This window comes from Plectropomus leopardus, chromosome 16 (assembly GCF_008729295.1).
Source record: "Plectropomus leopardus isolate mb chromosome 16, YSFRI_Pleo_2.0, whole genome shotgun sequence".
Taxonomy (NCBI): Eukaryota; Metazoa; Chordata; class Actinopteri; order Perciformes; family Serranidae; genus Plectropomus; species Plectropomus leopardus.
Window position 1 is genome coordinate 13,950,588 of NC_056478.1, and position 23,166 is coordinate 13,973,753.

At 39.0% G+C, this 23,166-nt stretch overlaps 1 protein-coding gene and 2 non-coding genes across 7 annotated transcripts in view; 1 reads left to right on the forward strand and 2 right to left on the reverse strand.

Annotated features, from left to right (window-relative positions):
• Positions 1 to 16,644, reverse strand: part of utrn (utrophin) — a 239,026-nt gene extending 222,382 nt beyond the window's left edge. For 3 of the 5 annotated variants that reach the window (XM_042503022.1, XM_042503024.1, XM_042503020.1), the window contains exon 1: positions 4,898 to 4,979. In XM_042503022.1, the coding sequence (XP_042358956.1) occupies positions 4,898 to 4,979 (82 nt within the window). Of the gene's footprint in view, positions 1 to 3,043; positions 3,107 to 4,897; positions 4,980 to 13,703; positions 13,869 to 16,255 lie in introns of those variants that run through there. The other 2 variants (XM_042503021.1, XM_042503023.1) reach the window with 2 other exon arrangements.
• trnal-uaa lies at positions 12,785 to 12,867 on the forward strand. The gene has a single exon. It is a non-coding gene; the product is annotated as a tRNA-Leu (tRNA).
• Positions 16,645 to 20,566: 3,922 nt separating the features above from the next.
• Positions 20,567 to 20,649, reverse strand: trnal-uaa. The gene has a single exon. It is a non-coding gene; the product is annotated as a tRNA-Leu (tRNA).
• Positions 20,650 to 23,166: the final 2,517 nt, after the last annotated feature.

Here is a 23,166-nt window from a genome sequence, read left to right on the forward strand (position 1 = left end):
AAATTGCCAAGCTGCTCCCGTTTCCATGACCTAGTGTTGACCAACATTACATAAGCGAGACATGACTGAATTGAGAAGTTTGAAGAAAAATGAACCGCATGCAAACCTCAAAATATGACATAACTGGGTAAGAAAAAAAAATCACAGAAACACACATGTTCCTCAAAGCAGCCAGCTAGGAACACAGAGCAGACACATAAAATTTACAGCTCCAGCCTATGAGTGTATCCCTCCCTCTCACAGGTGGAGAGAGCCTGTGACACAGCAGCGAGCGGGGGGTGAGGGTGGGAGGCACTGAGGTGAAAATCAAACAAACCATCAGGGTTTCCACGGCAGCATCACATAGTAAACATGAGAGCCCTGAGCTTAGACAAATAAGGATATTTACAAAGTTTTCCCGCACCACGAGCAGCAGTTACCTTTAGCCAAGTTATAATTAACAGCTAAAACTTCTAGATTTACCCCATCACTGTTTTGGTAAAGCCTTAAAATGAGTGGCCACTGAATATGTAACTTGTAGCCATAAATTTAACCCCTGTATCAGCTGAAGAAACTAAAAGATGAAAAGGCAGAAACCATCTGGGATGTGAGGTTGAATTAGGTATATTCCCTAACAACTGATTTCTCTAAAAAGTAAGGTTTAAACTTAACTTATCTAACACTCTGAGAACTGAACAAAATTTAATCTATAGGGTTAAAAATTGTCCAACATTCTTTTTCTATATCATAGGAGTCATTTGAAATTGTTATTTTTTAATAATCAGATCTTATTTTAAATGCCACTGAAATGACACTTTGCACCATGAACATTAAATATTATCCCACAACACGACGACGACTCACAAAATAAAAGTTTGAAAATAACATTTGCTGAAAACAATATTCTTTAGGACAATAAGTACTAAAATTATAATATCATTGGTTGAACACTATTGCATAAAATAATCATACATTTAATTATACCTTACAAAATTTCAAAACTTTTCTATGACTTTTCAAGGACCCATAATAACAACTTTTCTCTTGCCCCACTTGCCAGGTATCAAACATATTAAAACATGATAAAATAGAGAAACGTACGTGATGGTAAACAAAATGTCACACATCAACATTTATAAGAGCTACGTTATGTCAACAACTGCAAATACATTGGCCGTTTCATTAAGTGAAAGGTTATCCACTGAAGATTACCGTAAAAGGTTCATTACACCACAAACTTCAAGGACTTTTCCAAAATGTGATTTTGAAATTCTGTGACTTTTCCAGGTTTTCCATTACTGTGAGAACCCGGATTATAAATTTAACCGAGTCATATTTTTTTTATCGACTGGCGAGGGTAGCAATGTGTAATCAACTGGTCAACTAATGGTGCACATCCCTAGTTTAAATCTGTCACAATGTTCAAAGTCACTGCACCAAAAGTAAACTTTTTTTGTGCATGCTGTTCTTGGGTCATTGAAGATGAAAAATTAAGGGCAGCTTATGTCTTGGCTATGATACAAGTCTCGAGCAGAGGCTGCACTCATAAAATAAGTTTCCCAGGGTGAACTTCACCTTGACGTGAGTCTGGAAGGAGGCTCAGCTGTTGGCTGTCTTTAAGTACAGCACCACCCACAGCCCATAGGAGGGCACCAATCTGAACACAGGACACACATATACAGTCCTACAACAAGCACACTTTTATGCTTTCAAGACAACAATTGTTCATCACTGGGCTTAGAGACCAGACAAATGTCCTTATTTCCTCTTACATGTACACACAAAACAGTGCACATGCAACTACTATTAACAGTTTGATAGCAGACGTGTTTTATTTTGACTATGTAGGTTGAGAGGAATGCATAGAATTCCTATAATTTCCCCGTGCATTCCTCCCTCCTCCCCCCAGTGGTCACTTGTCTTAGCTTGTCCCAGCCGGCACAGCCTTGTTGACACTCTTCCCTCGCCGAGATCTGGGAATTTGTAAGAAAAACACATCCAGCGTCCAGAGAGATTAGCCCATATCCCCACTTAGCAGCTTGAAAAACACCTTTGTGGTGTGCATAGGTGCATGCACTGGTGTAATTAGGAGTGAACAAGACGGGTGAGCTCAGGGGCACCGAAATTTAGTGAAGTCAGAGGGAGCTGATGAACCATGGGCAGTAAGTCAGAGATATGACAAGCAAAAAGGAGTGGGCAACATGCAAAAGAGAGAGACAATGAACTGTAGGGTTTAGGTGACTAACTGGCTTCAACACAATCTGGGCCATTTATCATAATCCAATCAAACGATTCTACTATAGCATTATTATAAGACACTGACGCCACTAACTGAAACAGTGATATTTCACTAAAAGCTTTTATAACTGACAGTAGAATACATTCTTTGACTGAAAACTGATTTTGACATTAAAACAGACTGAGCCTCCATGTTTGGATTAGGTCTGCAATGAATATGTTCTTTACCAATAAATCAGGGGATTCTTATCTCAATTAATCGATTGGACTACAGAACATTAGAAAACAGTGAAATAGGCCTTTTTATCCTAGTGTTTGAAGTGACTGAAGTGATCATATGTCTTGTTCTGTCTGACAATCATTTTCAATCCCCCCAAATTTTACATTCACTGTAAGAAAGCAGCAAACCATCATGTTTGAAAACAGGAAGATATCACATTTTAAGCTTTTCTATTTCTTTGTAAGAGAAATGACTTAAACAATTGATTATCTTTATAGTTGCTGATTATTTTTCCAAAGATCAAAATGACAATCATTGCAGCTCTAGTTAGGAAATTTCTCCTTAAATCCAGAACTAATGGATGTCCAAAAAGCATGTGTTTCATTAAGTTTGCATATTTAAGAACACATACATCTTGCTTTCACAGCAAGGCCCCCATTCAATCAAACAGGTTCAAAGCTTGCATACACATGAATCAGACAGCAGGAAAGCATGAAATCTAAACAGCATTTCACCATGTCTGCAGTCTGAGTCTACCACAACTAACGGCACCACCTGTAGCACACCTACCAAACCATGTGTAACACACCTGTCAAAAGTTCCTACCTCTGAGTTTGAGCCCATGTTCTGCCATGTTTTACCATAAGCCGCCGCAATGGTGAACCACAGAAGCAGCAAAAGCAAAAAACCAAAAAGGGTAGGAAGAGATAGTCCAAGAGTATCAGCACAAAGCAGAGTTTGACATTCTTTCCTTCCTCTTCTCCTCTGCCTCTGTCACTCCTTGACCAGAGAGGGGAGGAAGAGATCAGAAGAATGCTGCAGCAAAGAGAGAGGGGAGGGAAAGAGGGACATTGCCAATGAAAGGAAAACAGATTGGGGGCAGAGCAGAACAGGACAGGGCAGGCCTAGTGTGGGGAGGCATGATATGTCGTCATGGGATAGGGGATGAACACAGGTAAACACTGTTTGGCACCATCCCAGCGTGCACTTGTGCAGAGTGCATGTGCCGTAACAAGATGAGAAAAAGAGACCAAGAAGATATCACCCAGAAAACATCGCACAAACACAGACACAACACAGCACTGATGTGGAGGTGATGTGATTTGTGCTCAGATTAGCTACAAATCTACCCTACTCAAAGTTTGGAAAACACCCACTATCATCAGATCCAATCCCATATTATATTACTTTATACCAAGCCTACCCTTACACTGAGATGTTTCACTTTGTACACAACGTAGCAGTTGCAAACAAGACAACACATCAAGCCTGAGTGTGAGTGAACTGGGACATGAAATAACTACAGAATTTTATGAGTAAGTAAAAGAGAAGAACTCAACAATGTAGTGAGGTTCGCCAGGAAGTGGCTTCGACTGTGTGTAGCCGTAGTGAACACTTCAATGACGGAGAAAAAGGCATGCATTTTGAAAAAAAAGAAGAAAAGGCTCTTGAGAGGCAAAAAGGGGTCAATCTATATCAAATAAAAATGTGATGCAGTACATGAAAATGTGAAATAGGACAATCACACGAGTAACATGACTGAAACATTCACCCATCCTTCACTGTCATAAAAACATTTTTAGTTCAAAACAGTTCTCCTAGTTTAGTAGTTTAGTGAAAGCCTTCTCTCTGTATGATGAAAGTGAGAGATCTGTCTTTACATTTAATTTCAAAGACATAACCTGATGTGAGTTGTTGACACACTGGATTCAGAAAAAGTTGTGAGCCACACTGAGATACTAAATATACAGGCCAGCACATCATTAGAAACTACAAATACATGTACATCAAGAGATGAACACATACACAACTTAAATATTTTTTGCATAAAGCAACAAGGACAGAACAAGTCATGAAAAAAAAGTTGTCTTAGTGCTGTGGCAGGGTGTCTGCAGGTTTCAAACTCTTAAATTTTCACTAAAACCTTTTCAAGGTCACTTATATAATATTTCATTTTTAACCAAAATAACCAATAGTCTGTTACCTAATCAAGCATTATATTGCCCCAGTGCAGATGTAGGATTTATGTAGGAATATGGTTATCAGAGTGAGTTAATTTAATCTACAAGTACAAGTACACTCAGTACAAGCAAATTAACAAATAAAAAGACAAAGTAATGTTCCAAGTTACAAGTTCAAATTTAAGAATATGTAATTACTTTTGAGCCCGATATTTATAAAATTGATTTCAAGACTTTTAAGTCCCTGTAAACAATCTGTGTGGGAATGAAAAACAGTGACAACTAAATGCTCTAAAGTTCAAACTGTTTTTAGAATTACTGTGGTCAACCAGTGCATCATTAGGACATTTAATATGACTTAACAACAAGCCTTTCCTCTATTAAAAAAGTGGCTAATTACTTTAGGCTAAGTGTATGAACAGCTTAGTTTCCTACAGTGTTTCATAGAATTCACTGACTCCACAGACAGACAGTAGTAAAGATGTGCTGATCAACTTACCTAGATCAAGACTATTTTCAGACTTTCCTTTCCTCCTGAAAAAGTTGCGCTTTCTCCACAACATCCACTTACTCAAATTCATGACGGACAGCAAGTCTTTTTACAAAAAGAGGAGAAAAAGAGCGAGAAAGAAAGAAAAACTAATCCGGAACAGGAAGACTAGAAGGTGGTGGTGGCGGTGACGGTGACAGAGTGAGAGAAAAGAGAAAGAGGAAGTAGAGGTGTGAGAGCATTTATCGACTATGCTGGGTTTGTTTATTTGGGGTGCTGGGCCATCTTGTCAGATGTGACATCACACACACTGGAAAAGGGGGTGATAAAAAGTGAGTGACAAGAGCAGGGACTGCTTGAGTATGTCAATTAAAAGGTAAGTGACAGGTGACAGAGGTTTGTGCCATATGTATTACACTGACTGACAGCTGATTCTCCCCTGAAAACACAAAGTACTTGACAGGGACAACAGCTCTCCTCCTCCCACGCGGCGGAGAGTGACAGCAGATAAACAATGATCCACAGTGACCCAAACTATAAAACACACTGCTGACACCCTGGGCTACGGCTACCACTTCCTTTGTAATGTTTATGTGAAAGTGAAACCTCTGACGATCAAAAGAATGACTCGGAACAAATGCAGGACACAGTCATGACTGTGGCATGGCTCCTGACATTTAATGCAGGTCTGTGAGCCAGTGTAGTGGAAAAGGGAACAGGGCAAAGGCCTGAGTCCATTTGCTCATTGACATATTTAGTCAATGAGGAGCAACTGAATAAACAACTCTATTCCCACAGAGAGGCTGAAATAGAGAGAGATTAGAGTAGAGGGAGAGGGGGAGGGAAACAGAGAAAGTTAATTTTCCTGTGTTTTGTTTTCTCTTTTCCTCTCCTTCACCAAGACGAAATAGAGGAGGAATACGAGCCTGGTCCACCCATGACCAACTTCCAGAGTCTGAATGAATGAAATCCACTTCCTTCCATATAGAGATTTCGCTGCTGGTTTGGTAACAACTCAGAGGAATGATTTGGGTAGGGTGAGGCTGGCCTTGGCAGTGACTGAAGGAACCAAAATGCTTAAGGGACTTTCCACAGGGCTGCATCAGTCATGAACCCAGAGACAGGCGTCCCCCTCTGTCATTTCGCACACCACCCTGAGAGTGTCCATCATCGAGCCACTTGAATGAAGCCGTGTGAGAGCATACGCATGAGCAACAATATCTCTGTCTGTCTCTCGCCCACATACATTTGCTCATGGTTGTGCTTGATATCAAAATCCCACGTCTAACTAACGCTTGGAAAAAATGAATGAAACCTTTTATTTTCATGTCTCACCACAACCATTGCTTGGGTTTACACGGCATTCAGAGCTGCTTGTTTACTGGATGTTTGCCATTAGGTAAAAGGATGGTAATTGGACTTGCACTTGTAGATCACCTTTCTAGTTTTCTGACCACTCAAAGCGCTGCAGAGCCACATGAACCCATTCACACATACTCACACACTATTGACCAAAGCTACCATACAAGGTGCCACCTGCTACTCAGTTTAGACATTCATTTGCACTCACATTCACACAATTTGGGGCTCAGTAGGATACTTTGACATGCAGACTACTGAGGGAGCCAGATTGATTCGTCTATTGGAGCGACCCACTCTCCCTCCTGAGCAACAGTTACCAAATTTGAATTTGAGTATTTAGTAAGAAAATTAGAAAAATAGGTATCTTAATGGGGGAATTCTGGTATTTTTTTCTACCTGGACACCATTTTCCCATGTTTTTGTAACCAAGTTACTAGTGGGAACAAAAATTTTAGAAAGCGGTCCAATATTGAGAGACAATGCTGCAGCAAGCAGCCATGAAACAGCCGCAATTTAACTACTCGGGACATGTTCGCATCAGTCAATTTACATCAATTAAAAGTGCTTGTTCTTGCCACAGACGGGCTAAAATTGTTACTGTGAATGTATGACAACATTATAGAAATAAAAATTACGGATGAGATGCTTTTCCGTACCAGGGTTTCCAACACATTTATTTATTTGTGGCAGCCCTCTACAATTAAAACATCTGCCACCACATATAGATTTTCTATTTTTGGAGCTGAGCCATTTATTAGACTGCTGCTAGCGCTGTTTAAATACATTTACTGTTTGTTTATTCATTGCATCACATTCTCAGAGCACGCTTGGGGAAAAATTGAGCTTTTCATTCTGCTAGGTCTAAAAGTTTGCATTCACATTCAGCAGCTTCTCCTCTCATCCATCGATCTGATTAGATCAGCTCTGAATGGATCAACAGATCAGATCAATAATCCACCAAGGGAGTCACAAACTGCTGCTGAGGAAAAAAGAAGTAATGGAAAGCTATGCTTGTTCTACATTCAGGCATCTGCAAAAACCTCAGAATTTAGAGAGAGAACACAAAATGATACGAAGAGATACACATGCCTTAAAAAGAGTGTAAGTAAGAAAGAAAGAAACTAACTAACAAAGTTGCCCCATGAAAAAAAGTTGTCCCAACCAGTTACAAAACAGTAAGAGTTACACCCCTTGCTCAAACAAGCTTTGCTGTCATAATCTATTATGGCCTTTTTGAGGCTCCTGTTGGAGGAGAATTTGGTATTTCTGCTTATTGATTCTGTCTTTTATGATTATTACTTCAATACTCTGCAGTTAACAGGACTAGACAGCTTTAAAATATGTTTTGAGGTGGATTTTCTCGTTAAAAATCATGGCTGTGCTTCTCAAACCCACAAACAGGAATACATACAGAGCAGATGAGTCAGTGGTCCAACCAACATCCAAAAGCACAAGATGGAAAATGCAAAACTCCCACAATGCCACGAGCCTCCACCCTTGGAAAAAGTAGATTCCCATGTCTAAATCCTCAAAATCTCCTTGAAGAAGTGCATTACAAGTAGCCACAATGACCTTGGTTGAAGTCTGACCTGAGACCTTATTGGTGCATCAGTTTCTTTCTCTCTCCCAGTCAGTTTTTTCTATTTCTATAGACCACTCTATGCAACACTGGAAAAATACTAATGGATCTGCAATATTCTGAACTCAATCCAGGTATAAATAGTAAAAAAAACACCGTTTTTGGTATCAACATCATTTTTAACACAAAGATCTTTAAAATGTGTCCACCACAGCATTACTAGTTTTAGCACCACAAGTAGTAGAACAAGTAACACAACCTAGTTAACAACTAAAGGACAAAAAACTTAAGCACTATGAGAAAGTAGGCATTTCAATGGAGGGATTCAATCCCTTCAAGTTATTTACTCAGTAGTGAAGCTTTAAAGGGTTAATCTAAACTCTCTCTGGGCCTCAGGCTATTTTTTTGTTTTAGTAAATCCTGTCATGCGAGGGGTCAGAAGGTAGATTGGGCAACATGGCTTTGTAGGCATAATGAGCTAGGAAAAGGGGCTGAAAGGGGGGTTTAAACTGAAAGGCCTTGCTTTGGAAAAGGGAGATTCACAGCAAGAGGAGAGACTGGTCTGTATGTGTTTGACAACCACAGGAACATTCAACACTGATCATTTTCTGCCATTTCAAGCCTTCTCTAGAAGAGTTTAAATGTCATATGGGCTGGGCGGGGTGTCTGAATGTTGCTGGGTGCGTACAAACACACACACACACACACACACACACACACACACACACACACACACACACACACACACACAAACACACACACACACACACACACACACACAGACATAAACCAAAGAGGCAGAGTCCCACAGACAACCGCACCCAGGGGAGATGTTTGGCCAGTGCTTCCATTCCCAAATTTCCAGCCAGGATTTTGCAGTTTCCTCCCACTTCCCAGGGAGCCAGATCCAGCCACAAGCAAAGAGACCAACACAAACACACGCTTGTGTCTATAAATTGCTGTGAAGATGCATCCAGCTGCATTCCCTGTGGACACTTTGCTTCCTCAAAGCCAAAAGATGCTCATGAGAACTCTCACTGACCAGAGAAGTGAAGCCCAAACACCAGAAGCAAAGAAAAAAGGTCATGACATCTCAGATCGAGGGGGCAGGCACAGTGAAAGCTTCTTTGTTTTGGTTTGTGTTCCATGCCTCCCACACATGCAGATGCACACCCATCATTACGTATTTACATAAAGCTGCATACCACTGCACTCACTGACAGGATTTTTTTACTGTCATAGTTAGGTGGTGCATATCACTCCAGATATCTTAGTTTCATCTAATTATTTCTGAATGAGTAATCCAATTTCCTTCCAAACATGCACTCACACACCAGCTGAAGAGTTTCTCAGTAGTCGGTCCACCCTACTATGAGCAGCCAAGGCTAGAATTAAGGATCCATGACATCTATCCAAGCTAGTATGGTGACAAGTCTTCTTGCCACACCCACCACACCCTCTGTTTGCTGACAATCACATTCCTGTTCTTTAATATGTATCTCATTATACTGCATGTCAAACCCAAGATAATGAGTGAAGAGATGGTACTCTGAAGAGCTCAATGGGTAAAATTGAGAGTTAAAATAAAAAAATAAAGATGTATACATTTAATGAGATGCAATGAACCCAGAAAATACAATGTATAGCATGTTGTTTAGGACTGCTGCTGCTGTTCTTTTTAAAAATGCACAGATCCACACTGAATAACAGGCTGGATTAATGAGCAGGGAGAAGAAAAGGCATGAGACAACAGAAGAGAAAAATGGACAAGAACAAGACCAGGTCAGGTAACCAGAGCTATGAGTGAGGTTTTAAGAAGCCTCCTCCATGGCAGAGTTCTCAAGTGACAAATAAACAGAGAGGAAATAAGGTCAGGTGAGTGTCCATTACTGTGTAATGGTTGTTAAACAACAGACCCTCACCCCCTGGATGATATCTGATGTTTCACATTTGTCTGCACTCTGGAATGGGTAGGGGGAGGGACAGTGCACTGGCAGATTAGGTCAACAGGGCTTCAGGGTGTTTTAAGGTATTTTAACCAGGACTTAGTTAAAAAGTGGTTGCTACCACTTTTTAACATCTGTTTCAGATTCTTTTAAAGCTGCTGTGCCATGACGCAAACAACACACATCTGGTTCTCAGCAGAGGTGTTGCAACCTGTAAGGTCAGGTTTAGGGCTACAGGTGTAATGATTAGTTCAATTACAGAGTGTCTATATATAATATTATTTTTTGATTGTTAAAGATTCAAGTTCCAAAAGCTCAAGGTGATGTCTTCAAGTTGCAACTAATGAACTAAATATTTAACAAAATGACAAAGTCTCAGTTAAGAAGCAGGAAAAAACTTTTATTAAGAAAGCTGTTTTTCGTTTATGCCTCAAATCACAACATCCATTTACAAACTCTAACACAACTCATGCTGTATAATCCACATTTAATTAGTTCAGTCAAATGCTCAGTGCTTGCCAAACAAATGCATTGTCAATGAAACTGTATCATTTAAACTGAAACTGAAATAAAGCTTATCTAAGCTCTAATTAAAGCCAGACTCTATTGACAAAAACAGTCATTTTTGATTGTGTTTGAGTGACTTCAGTTTTTTAAAGGTTTAGTTCAGACTCACCAAAGTCACACAATAATACATGACAACTATATGATCTAGGCAGTGCTAGACCAGCAGCTCTGATGTTCAGCGAGGTAAAATTACTGTTTTTGTTAATGGAGTCTGGCTTCAAAGAGAGCATACTTAAGTTTTGCTTTTAGTTTAGTTCTACTAAGGTTTTATCAAAAATGCACGTTTGGGAAGTACTGAGCACACGACTGGATAAATGAGACCACTAATTATACAGCATAAGTTGTGTGAGACTTTGTAAACAGATGTTTTGATATAGTTTTGCTGCTGTTAAACTCTGACCCCTATGATTTCATTTTATCAAGATTGTGCACAATTTTTGGACTGAAGAAAAACAAAACTTACCAACATTTAAGGGGTTAAGTATTCCTTTGCCGGTCTTTTCAGCAACATTTGCTGAAAAATACTGAAATGCTACATCCCACTACCATTGTAGTTTATCCAAAACAGTATTTAAGGATTATCTGACCAAGAGTGTAAGCCTTGTATGACATGTAAATGTTGGTCATATGATTTAATGCTTAAACCCGTCAATCACATGAGTATTTATACCAAAGCAGAGTTATTTTTCCCAGATGCAATATGTTCTCCAGCTTTACACAGTTCAATCCTGCAAATCTTTCTCTCTCTCCCTGGTCCATTGTGAGTTTGCATAAAAAGTTGACACACTGGAAAACATGAGCCACCCCCCACACCCCTCGAAAGGCATGAGTGTGCATGTGTCTGTAAAAGGGACAGACTGTCTAACTTGCTGACATCCATCATAGGAGGCAGCGCGAAAACACACCCCTGTCTCAGCACACATTGCAGTGGGTGAGCTCACTGTCGTGCTGGTTTATATGTGGAATACATGACAGCTGAAATAACTGAAACGAAACTTCAAAATAAAAGAATGTTTTTACTTTCTCCACAAGATCAGGGCGACCAACTTTCTGACAGTCAGTATTGATGACAAAAAATGAGAAGTGTGTGCACGCATGCTGTTTAAGTATACACTTGGCTCATGTGTATAAATTCTTCAACCATTCAAACACGCCCCCATGGCATGGAGATCAGATGATCAAGTGCGCTAATGTTTTTCTCACAAGGCTCGTCACAGCTGAGAAAACATCCTTCCACCTGCCCAACACACACACACACTCATTCACCTGCTTGTCAATCACCTCTCAAAGCCTTTATTTCAGCCAGATGTATGCTACAAATCTCTCTCATTCTCACCATATATCTTTCTGTCTCAATTTCTTACACCACAGAAGACAAACCCAAGTTTTGCAATTTTAACAATCAGCCTCAACATGTGCATATTTTTGTGTCCTAGTAAAAAATAAAATTTTCAGGATTTTCTAATTGTTGACCTGGAAATCACACAGTTCACATACTCTCTGAATTTTAAAATAAAGCACCTAATTTCAGCCCTAATTCTGTGAGGCCACCAATTGCATACACACCACTAAAATCCATCCACAAAGTTAGGGTAAAAAACAGCATTGCTACAATCTGCAGGTTACTTCGACACAAGTGTGCCCTGCAATTTTAGTGGCTTGTTTTAGTGTGCAGCTAAGCTACGTGCTAAATTTTCCCCTCTTTCCCATAAAAGAAAACATTACTTTTGGGGTTGCTAGGGAAACCTGAATCTTTGTAAGAAAAGCACTGTGGTCTGGACACAAGCGTTGTAAATTACAAACTCCATCGGCACAGTGGAATTCCTGGCGCGGAATCTGCCAGCCCTCTGAGGTTGGACGGGCGTGGAAAGCTGGCACATGGACTAGACAGGATGGATAAATCTGCCCACTTTTCTTATTATTCCTTTTTCTATTTCACGTTCTACAGTAGAGAGAGAGTGAAACAGCAAAGGCTGGGGAGTTGGCAGGGCAACAGAGGAAGGATGTCCGGAAGATTTCAACTAAAGCACATGCCACCCCTTTTAAATGCCAACATAAGTATTTATACCATGAATTCCCAGGTCATATTACATTAAACATTATCAAACTAATGGAAGTTACATGAGTTATCAACCAATAACTGTCTGCCTTAAGTCGACTGCCTATAGCTTAATTTACAGATATCACATGAGGCTCAGTTTTAGTTAAAGGAATACCATCACTGCATGGCAGTGTCCTTAATTTTGTTAAATATAGGCAGGGCTCAATAGTTACGGTTGCCAGGTTGCCATTGACAACCATTCTGAGAAAACTGGCAAACAATTCCTGGCCTTTGGCTGCCATAAGTGGCAACCACATTTTAAAATATAAAAAAATAGTGACATGGAAGTATTCGTTCAATAATTTACTAAAAAAATCAAAATAAGGTATTTATCAATGTGTACCAGGATGGCCGAGTGGTTAAGGCGTTGGACTTAAGATCCAATGGACGTATGTCTGCGTGGGTTCAAACCCCACTCCTGGTATGGACTTTAGATTGCAGTTGGAGGTGAAGGTGCAAAACCCCAAAACAATGGGCACCTGTGGGCACATAATGCTGCTAGACATAATTGCATGTGGAGTGTACAAAAACAGAGATAAGTGGAGGCTATGTTTCAACTTACAGCTGGTTATATAATTTAGTGGACTGAGCCAAAACTGTATGTATATGTGAAATACACCTTTGCAATTATCTGAGTAAAATGTCGCAGCTGATGATGATGATGATAAGCAGAAGTTCCCTTTTTTCCTTTCTGTCTGTCTCTCTCAATCAGTTATCATCACACAAACACTATTTTTAGCAAATGTACAGCACATGAACAAACTCAGTTAAAGGTACATTCTACTCCAAAAGCCAGGTACAATATTGTGCTTATCTATAATGTTTACTGTTTGCTCAACGAAGCATTCCTCAAGCCAGAGCAACAGCTTGTTTGTGTGTGTGTGTGTGTGTGTGTGTGTGTCTGTCTCTGATGGTGGCGTCTACAAAACATTAACCTGTGGAATGGAATGATCCACAGAGAAAGGGATCAGAGGGCGCGGCTCTCTAAACCCATCGCTGCATTCTTGTCTTCCCGTTCCTCCACTGCCATTGGTCACCTTGCCTGTGACTTTCTCTTTCTCCTTGCAAACGTGGTACAATCAACCATCTCCTGTTCTCTTCATGCCTTTGTTGCTGTGCTTTGCCTCTGTCTCTTTTCCCTTGCCTCCATGGGAACTAAGGTTAACCATGCACAACAGACTCACACTCTACAAGCAATGTGTCCTGTATAGAGCATCAAACATTAAACATAGCCTCAAGATAACAATCTCAAAAACATACCAGATCGCCATTTGATGATGTCGTTGAACTCTTCGTTGGCTCCTCCCTCTGCAATGTCACCATGTGATGCCATAATAGCCAAAATATTTGATTCCTTATCAGTTGAAATTGTGTGATACACTTCTGATCCTCTTGATACACAGTGCAACAGCCCTCTTTCTGCACCTGCAAGTAAAAACAAAGCCTCAGCTCCTTTCTACTTTAATGTGACTTAAAGCAGTGGAAATGACCTCAAAAGGAAACCGGGAGAGTGGAGTTGTCACACGCATTGCCACTTCACACACAAAACATTCAAACATGGTCACATAGTACACAGGAAGATCTAGCATTTTGTGTGGAAAACCGTAGGTCATTAAAACAGCTGTTTGAGAGCCTTCACTGGTTTAACACCATGGCCCGAGGCTGACAATCTGGGCATTGATTTATGTGTAAAATGACTCCTATAAAAGTAATTGATGCTGCAATAATGGAAAATGACTGAGTAGACTCAGAAACAAACTAGACAATAATTTCAGCAATTAAAACACCCACAAAACATTAAGTAGATGTGAAAGTGGTCTTTGGTCAGCGACCATAGACATTTGTTTTAATGTGCTTATGCTTTGGTTGGTACTCACAAATCAGAAAATCAAAGTCTTGTCAAATCCAATGCTTTCCTCTAATGTTAGTTGTTGAACTTCATTGCTGAATTACATAGTTTTACCACTGATTTCAAAGGTATGGGACAGAATTATGTAGGATGGCAGATGACTCTGTGGGATGACTGCATGGTATGGGTAAAGTTTATCATCATACAACCACGTCTTTCCTCTCATTGGATCAATCAAGGTAAACCCAATCTCAGTTAAGAATTTTTATGTTATTTCCATGGTCTAGGAAAGGTCAATCAATATTTGTGATCATGAACAACTATCTATAATAGCCAGAAACCAAAGAAGAAAGTCTCAAACTTGTTATGTCATCTATTATGGGGTGGCTGTGGCTCAGGTGATAGTTAGGTCGATAGTTCGTCCCGGCTCCTCCAGTCCGCATGTTTATGTATCTTTGGGCAAAATACTGAACCCCAAATCACTCCCGATGGCTATCCATCAGTGTGTGAATGTGTACGAATGTTTCAAAACTGAGAAGCAGGTGGCATCTTGTACGGTACCCTCAGCCAAAAGTGTCTAAATGTGTGTGTGATTATGACAAGTGGTGTTAAAGCGCTTTGGGTGATCAAACCATTAGAGGAGCGAATCACAAATTTGAGTTTTAGCACCCTCACTTTTGGATTTGGGAGACAGTTGTTCATATCTACAAACATTGTAGACTGTCTTAAACCATAGGAAAAACATGTATGAATCTTGAAAATGGGCTTAATATCCCCTTTAAGGTTTTAAGGTTCAAATGTTAACAAAACTCTTATTGAGAGTAGCTAATGCTGGACTACGGTTTCTTGTAACTGGTGAGAGTTTCAAGTAAGGAGAGCAAATAATGACAGTTTCCTCCAGGGAATAATAAAATATTTTACTTCGCTGAAATGTGAATGTCTTGTCATGTGCTACTATTTGCAGATGGCACAGTGTTTTCTATCAGTTTCACAAAGACTGGTGGGATGTGTGCTCTACTTCCATTATGCTTAATCCAAAAATAAAACATCTGTCATTATCTCCAGATGTTCAAGTTTGACCTGGTGAATAGATGAGTTAGTGCTGAAGCTTCACAGGTTATTTTCTAACTCTTGTTCTAGATTTTGGGACCTGCTTTCTCCAGTAGGGTTTATGCTTGTGCTTGTGGTCTGTTTTAATTCAGGGTATCCTTTCATTAAAAACTCACCCATGTTCGCTCCCCAAAATAGCTTGCTTTTACCATGAAAGGAGTGTATGCAGTTTTATCGAGCAGAGCTTGGTGAGTTACAGTTCTTAAGGGATGATGCAAGACCCAAAAATAACAGCTGTAAACTTAAGCAAAAGACAGCCCCATTTATCTTGCTGGTGTCTTTACAATTTCGGTTCCTCTCGCTATAAGAGGAGTAGTTTTGACAACGGAGGCAAAACAACTGGGAGTACACATTCAGTCAATGTGTTTAATCTAAAATCATAAAGGTGTAAACTTCTACAGACACAAATGTAGCTCACTACTTTCTAGATTAGTTAGTTTGACCAATAGCAGTGTCAATACCTTGGGTTGAGATCAATACATTTTATGTACTCCTGTGGTAACCTGAAAAGATTACCGCCTCTCTAACAAATAAAACCCCACAAATAATGTTGTTACAAGACACATAACATGGCTTTTAGACAGTAAAACTGTGGTGGCTTTGTAGTTAATGTTTTATCTCTTAAGTATGACTGAGGTATTTACAGCTTACTAGCTTCATCAAGCAATTTCAAAACAATGTACACCAGCAGCTAGCTGAGTGCAGTTAATAACTGGTGTCTTATTTTAACGGTTTAACCTTTAACGGTTACTTTACTCCCAACGGCTGAATTCAAATTTCACAATGACCGTTGTATTCATTTAATACAATGACGGTTACCGAGACGTATCATGGATCCAAATCACAAACTCACCTCTGCTGTCACCAAGGAGTCAGGAGACGTGCTCCCTCAAAACAAGTCCAAAGCGTGGATACACAAACCGAGTCAAATGTATTGGGGAAAAAAAGATGAAAAGTTACCTTAAAAAAAGTGCATTAATCCAATTAATTTAAGGCATTTTCTACTCGGTTCGAGGCACTCTTCTTAACTAACGTTAGCTAACTAAAGACAACCGTCCTCGAGCGCATCCAGACTCCACAATGTGCCCAAAAAAACTTTCAGAGACGCCTTTTTGCAACGTACAGCTACCGTGCTCCTAAAAGCAAACGACAGGCTGCCTCTAGGAAACGGAGAGATGGTTAATACATTTCACGGGTTAATTGCCGCGGTACTGTGGACTCAGGTCCCACAACTTTGTTCCTGTTGCTTACTTGACTCTTTCTCCTGCCTCTCACACCGACGGTAAGCGCGAGGAGTTAGCTAAAGATAACGGAAATGGTAGGTCCTTCAAAATAAGAGGAGTCTGAAGGTTGTTCCACTAGGCTAATCAATAAGAAGTCATACCTACTGGCAATTTCGATCGCTCCCGTTACTGATTAACGAGTTGTGCGGTTTTAAACTTGTTAATAGACCCGTTAAATGTAATGCGGGTCAATGAGGCTCCTTACATAATTAGGTTCCCTATCACCCACGCTCATTACATGTATGACATTTTAAGTTGTTTTTAAACACAAATTGCGAGTGAAACAGCATTATTGATATTGTTATTTATTACGGATTTCTGCGTCACTCGTAAGTCATGATTTTAGCAAGCCACTCTAAAAATTACGCATCAATACATTTATTTTGAAGGTTAAACCGGAAGCACAGTATTATTTTGGGGCACTTTGACACTGGTCTTGAGTTTTTCCCCCTGGCTGTAAAAGTTTTCCTGACGCGGAGATGGAAACATGGCGCGGTGGGCGTCACGTGACGTAACACCAGCGAAACCAGTGATTCCCACTGGGAAACACAAAACTTTACAACATACTTTAACTGTGGAATAAGAACTGGAATGATTATTAGGCCAAGGGTCTTCGAAGCTTTTCCACGTAAAGGCACCACGTATATTGACTATTTAGACAAAGGCCATTAGATCCAAGATGCTTCTTTTATTGCAATATATGTGTAATCTGACACTGATTACCTCATTCACTAGAATGATGCAGTGATGGAAATAAGTTTTCAGCTCCTTTACTAAAGTAAAAGCAGCAACAAAAGCGTACAAAAAAATCTATATGCGTCCATTCAAATTCTTAAGGGAAACAGAGGTATTGTCAGAGGCCTAAGTGTAATTAAAGCATCAAAAATGTACTGTAGCCTATCAGTGTGTAATTCTGTAACACTCATTGGATAAATTTCTACTATATCAACATATAAGTAGCAAGCAAATGTGGTTCATGGGTGATGGTTTGTTTTAACTACCTCACACAGTTGATGGTTTCATCTGTAACCAATTATGTGTTTTGTGTGAATGATTTTTCTGCAAAGGAAATTGTAAGTATGCTCTAATAAATGTAAAAGTGCGATATTTTCATCTAAAATGTCTTTAAATATAAGTGAAAGGTGTCAAGAAATAGAAAAACTCAAAAAAATACCTATAGAAGAACACAGTGGAAGTATTTTTTACCTAATTGTGTTATCCTATGCATTTACAATTAATACCTATTAGTTGCCGTGTATAACCCATTATATTTCTATATATTTTTAATATGTCAAATAAATCAAACAACTACAGTGCATGGTAAGCTGCAGTTCTTGAGCACATCTTCTTAGCTGCACTCCTTCACTAACATCTTATCATTTTATGAGGTTACTGTCAACAACAAACTCTTAAAAAGTTATTGGATACATTTGTGCAACCTCAAGATAGTGATCCGAAAACAAGTCAAAGGTTATGCAGTAAAACAAATTTTAATATCATAAAAAATGGTCATCCTATCAATCAATCCCATTTGATTTCAGCTATTTTAGAAATGATGTAGGCTATTCACACATAAAACATTTCACTCAGTCATAGTACATTTTATTTATATAGCACCTTCCATACATGAAATGCAAAATACATAAAGACATGACCAGTTGGCACTTAAAATGCAAAAATACATTTATAATAAAAACACCTGTAAATGACAAAGGCCGCTATTATTACCACAAACCCTTTCAACATGCTCTTGTCTCAGGTTTCATTTTATTATATTAAGTGATGTGTTGGCCTGCAAAGCAACAACTTTATCAGTACCTGAGGGGACTGAATAATAGATTAAGGCCCATTGGAAAGAGCCTCTGAGGCTTTGAGGATGCAGAGATGCTGATCATCCATTGTAAGCCCTCATCCTTCTCCCTCCCTCTTCTCAGTTGTCAGGGCTCTTTTGTCGATGCTTCCTCACACAGCTCAAAGTAGAAGCTCAAGTTCACAAGTCAGTGCTCTCTTTCACCTCGAAAACCTATCAACTGACTGCATATTTAAGACAAAGAACCAATGGAAATGCTCAACTATGGTTTACTGACAAGTTTACACAAATGAATTTGTAAAATTAGTGAATTTGAAAGGCTCCAGCAAGCAATGGCATTATGCACACAATTATCTCCTGCAGTTTGTCACATAATTGCTACACATGTAATTCATGTTTACATTCACTGCAAAAGATCTATACAGAATTTCAGCCAGTTGAGAAAGTTTTAAAAGGTCTTTTTTCCATCTCCATTTCTTGGACACGTGTAACAAACTTTTTGATTACCATTTTAGAAGAGTTACAGCTATTTTTCTGTGAGGCTTCTCCTGTGGCAGATGCAGATGACTGGGTATCCATAAGTCCGAGGCATCGCCCTTGCTGTGAAATTATAGGGGTGAAAGTGTGTAGGCCCTCAATGAGCCAGCTTTGGACTCCAGCCCAGAGACTACAAGAAGGGCTTAAAGTGCCCTCTTCTGCCCTAACAATGCAACTACCTCTAAAAAAAAAAAAACATATAGCTAAAGCACAACAGATATTCATGCATTTATAAACATTTTCTGCACAATTAACTTAGTTAAAGGTAATTATTAGCTGTAATGGTTGTTGATACTCACCAGTTACATTAGGTCACACATTTTGGTTCTATCCCAAGCTCTCATTTCTGAAGCCCTACATTCAATGTTTTTCTAAAATATTTGGAAAGCTTATTGATGAAATTATTCATGTATCTTCTGTTAAATCAGTGCATAACTTTGTAACCACAACTTATACTGTAGATAATTTATGTTTTAGTATGTGCTGCTATTGTTTTTACTATAAACCAATCTTGTTTGGATTATATGCTGCTATTGTTTTTTTCTCAGGTTATGTATTTTTAATTTTATTTATTATACTATTTATAGGTTTGAGGTATCGAGAGAGAGCCAAGGCATAATGCATTTTGTTATATTGAATGTACACTGTACTTTATAATGTATAACAAATAAACTTGGACTTGCTTTGTGTTACTTTTGTTTTTATTTATTTATTTTCAAATTATTATTTATTGATTTTATTCTCTCTCTCTCTCTCTCTCTCTCTCTCTCTCTCTCTCTGTGTGTGTCTCTCTCTTTTCCCAAACAGGAATATGGCAATTACATTATTACTGGTATATTGTAATGATTACCAAAGAAATAATTTAGTTAAGAAAAAATATAATTATTGGTATCATCACATACATGGAAACTTTCCCTATATGAGCCAGCAGGAGGTGGACTTGTACTGTAAAACTTAACTCTATCTAACACTGACACTGAGTAATATCTTCTACTCCAACTACATAGCATTATTATACCATGAGTATCACATTTGAATACAAGATCATTCAAAATTGCTGAAAGTCATTCATAAAGTGCAGGGAGGTGGTTTAGTGTCTGAACATTTTTTCTTATGAATATGAAAATTTCCAAAAACTAACAAAAAGCTGCATGATTTACAATGTTATTTTCAATCATATCTTGCCTATAGGTTGACAATACATAAATATATTTATTACATTTATCTTAAATGTCGTTTTTAGAAAGTTGACACCATCAATCCAAAATAATCTAGTGTAAATACACAGAAAAAAAGTGACATCCCACAAAAAACACATTTGTGATCAATAATCAGCTTGAATCTTTCCAGCACAAGCTTTACTTGTAACATATATATCCTCATGTGCACTATGGTGCCTTCGATGGAGGTCAGCGGAAGCGTATGGGTTAGCATTTTCTGTTACATTGCGTAGGGATCACCTTTCTCGGGGAAGCTTCTCGTGTTTATTCTAAGTATTTTACATGATGCTCACAGAAACATCTCCAAAAAAGTATACCAGGAGTGGGGTTCGAACCCACGCGGACATATGTCCATTGGATCTTAAGTCCAACGCCTTAACCACTCGGCCATCCTGGTGTATACACCGCATCCCGCCACATGTCCGCATCAAATACCAAGAACCACAGTGTGGTTTTTCATCTATATTTCTATTTTTATAACGACGACGGAGCTGCCAATACACGCAATTATTGCAAAAGTCCAATATGAACAACGCCTTGTAAATACAACTATGATGCTAGCGCTGTGTTAGCAGCTAACTTGAGGAATAGCTGTTAGACTGAAGGCAACTTGCTAATGTCACGCTCGTTGGCAACACATCACGGCGGTTCCACAAACTACCGCCATAACTTACACGGTGTTTATAATTTCAAATGCAATGCCAGGAATATAAATGTATTATTGTTAGCTTGTAAGCACCATTTGTGCCACTATCGTTACTACGAGAAAGTTACGTTACCTATGTAACTGATAAGGACTAGCAGCTAATAAGGTTAGCATGTGCTAACGGATAGCACAAGTTAATGCGGGCTTAGCTCTGTGCTCGACGCGGTCACTACACTGTCAACACTACACACACTAATTCAGCCATACAACGGAGCGTGTACCTCTTATTTCCATACACTGTGAACACACGAGTGTGCGAAGCAAAGAAAAACACACAAACGTACCATCGAAAGAGACCTTGGAGTTAGTCGCGAGTTCATGCAGGAGAAGTTACCAAACTCCACAGGAGACTTGAAGTGAAAGTATCGGCTTTCGTACTTCTGGGCATCTGTTGGATGCACTGAGGGCACTGAAACCGGACAGACGCCACCAAGTCCTTTATCATTCTTTCATTGGAGGCGTAACTTACTTTTAAACAATAAGTGTGTCAATCATCAAGTCACTCCGGGAAAACACCACTGTAAAGCAAAGCAAGTAAAACAAAACTTAAGACATGATTTGGATAACTGCTTTATTTATTATATCTACAAATTGTGTGCACTCTTTTTCTGCAGCTCTTAGGGACTGTTCTTTACTTGTTGGGGTTGGGGTGTAGGGGTGTTTATTTTGACCATTTCCAACTTTTTTTCCTTTAGCCTGCCTGAGTGACTGTTGGAAAAAGGAATGACCCTTCCTCCACCATATGTTGGTTATTAGATTAAATTAGACATAACCTCTGATGTTTGAAAGTTAAAAGTTAAAGACAAAATCTTGGAGTTGAAAAAAGCCTTGGTTTTTCTCTCTTGTCATACATGCTGGTTAATTTGTGCAAACAGTTTATTTTTGGTCAAATTTTAAATGAAGAATGAAGTGATTTTAACAACATCACTTTTTAAAGGTCAAATAGAGTGGTGAAGGGAAGAAGTATTTTTGTAGGTCAACCACTAAGTTAGCATCGCACTGGTTCCATCTTCAAAAACCTTATGAGATATTTGAATGAGGTTTGCGAATCTCGCAAGAAATAAGCTCTCTGATGAACACGTTTATGAGACTTACACACTTTGTTTAGCATGATAATATTCACAGATGAACACAATGTGTGTTTTGAAGCATAAATGAAATCGCCGGAAGTAAAAAGCTAATGTTTGGCTATACACAAACTATATCACGGTCAATTGGCTTAAACGTCACAAATACAAACGCTGTAAAAACACGTTACAACACAATCGAAAAACAGATAAATCTACAAGTTGGAGTGTGACTCTGTAAAACTGTAAAGGCAGACAAGTGGGTTTAATGAGTTTCTGTGTCTGCTGTGATGACGTCTAACTCCCTGAAAAACACTGTAGTCCCATTTAGCCACATGTTAGCAACCGCCTTTTTTAATACAAGTAAAACCTTAAAAGTTCAAACATTGGGTTTAAGCGGACATGTTTTATGTTGCAGAACAAAATGTTGGAATATCTTTAGCCTGTGTTAACCACAGACTTTATCCAAGGCATTTAACTGAAAACCCACTCAAAAAACCCATAGATTTTAAGACGAGGCAACCGAACATGCTAAAAGGCTAACGGATTTCATTCAAGCTTCAAAACACACAAAAAGTGGCGTTCATTTGTGAAGAATATCATACTGAACAAAACTTGTAAGTCTCATAAACTTGTGTTCATCAGAGAGCTTATATTTGGCGATAATTGCAAATCCTATTCAAAGATCCCATAAGGTTTTTGACGAGGGAACCAGTGCAATGCCAACTTCCTGGTTGGCCTACAAAAATATGTAATCCATTTACCACTCTGTAGATGAATAATATATTTCACCAACGTAAACTGATATAGTATAGCCAATAATGTGGGTGTTACTTAGGGTTAACATGGGAACAGTATAAATAATGACAGTGCAGCAAAAGGAGGAGAAAAATGTGTTCGAATCAACAGCAATGTTTTTTTGGGTTGTTTTTTTTTTTCAGAAATTATGACCTCAAGATAATTTACAGACCTTTTTGTGAGCATTTTTATGTGGAAACTAAGCTCTTTCTATGGAGTTACATCTGCAGAGAGGAGAAATGTGCATCTACTCTTGGACAAGAGCTTCGTGTTTGTGACAGCACGAGATGTCGGCTAAACATAAATGATGTCCTCCTCGGCTAACTCCGTGGTGCTAGGTGAG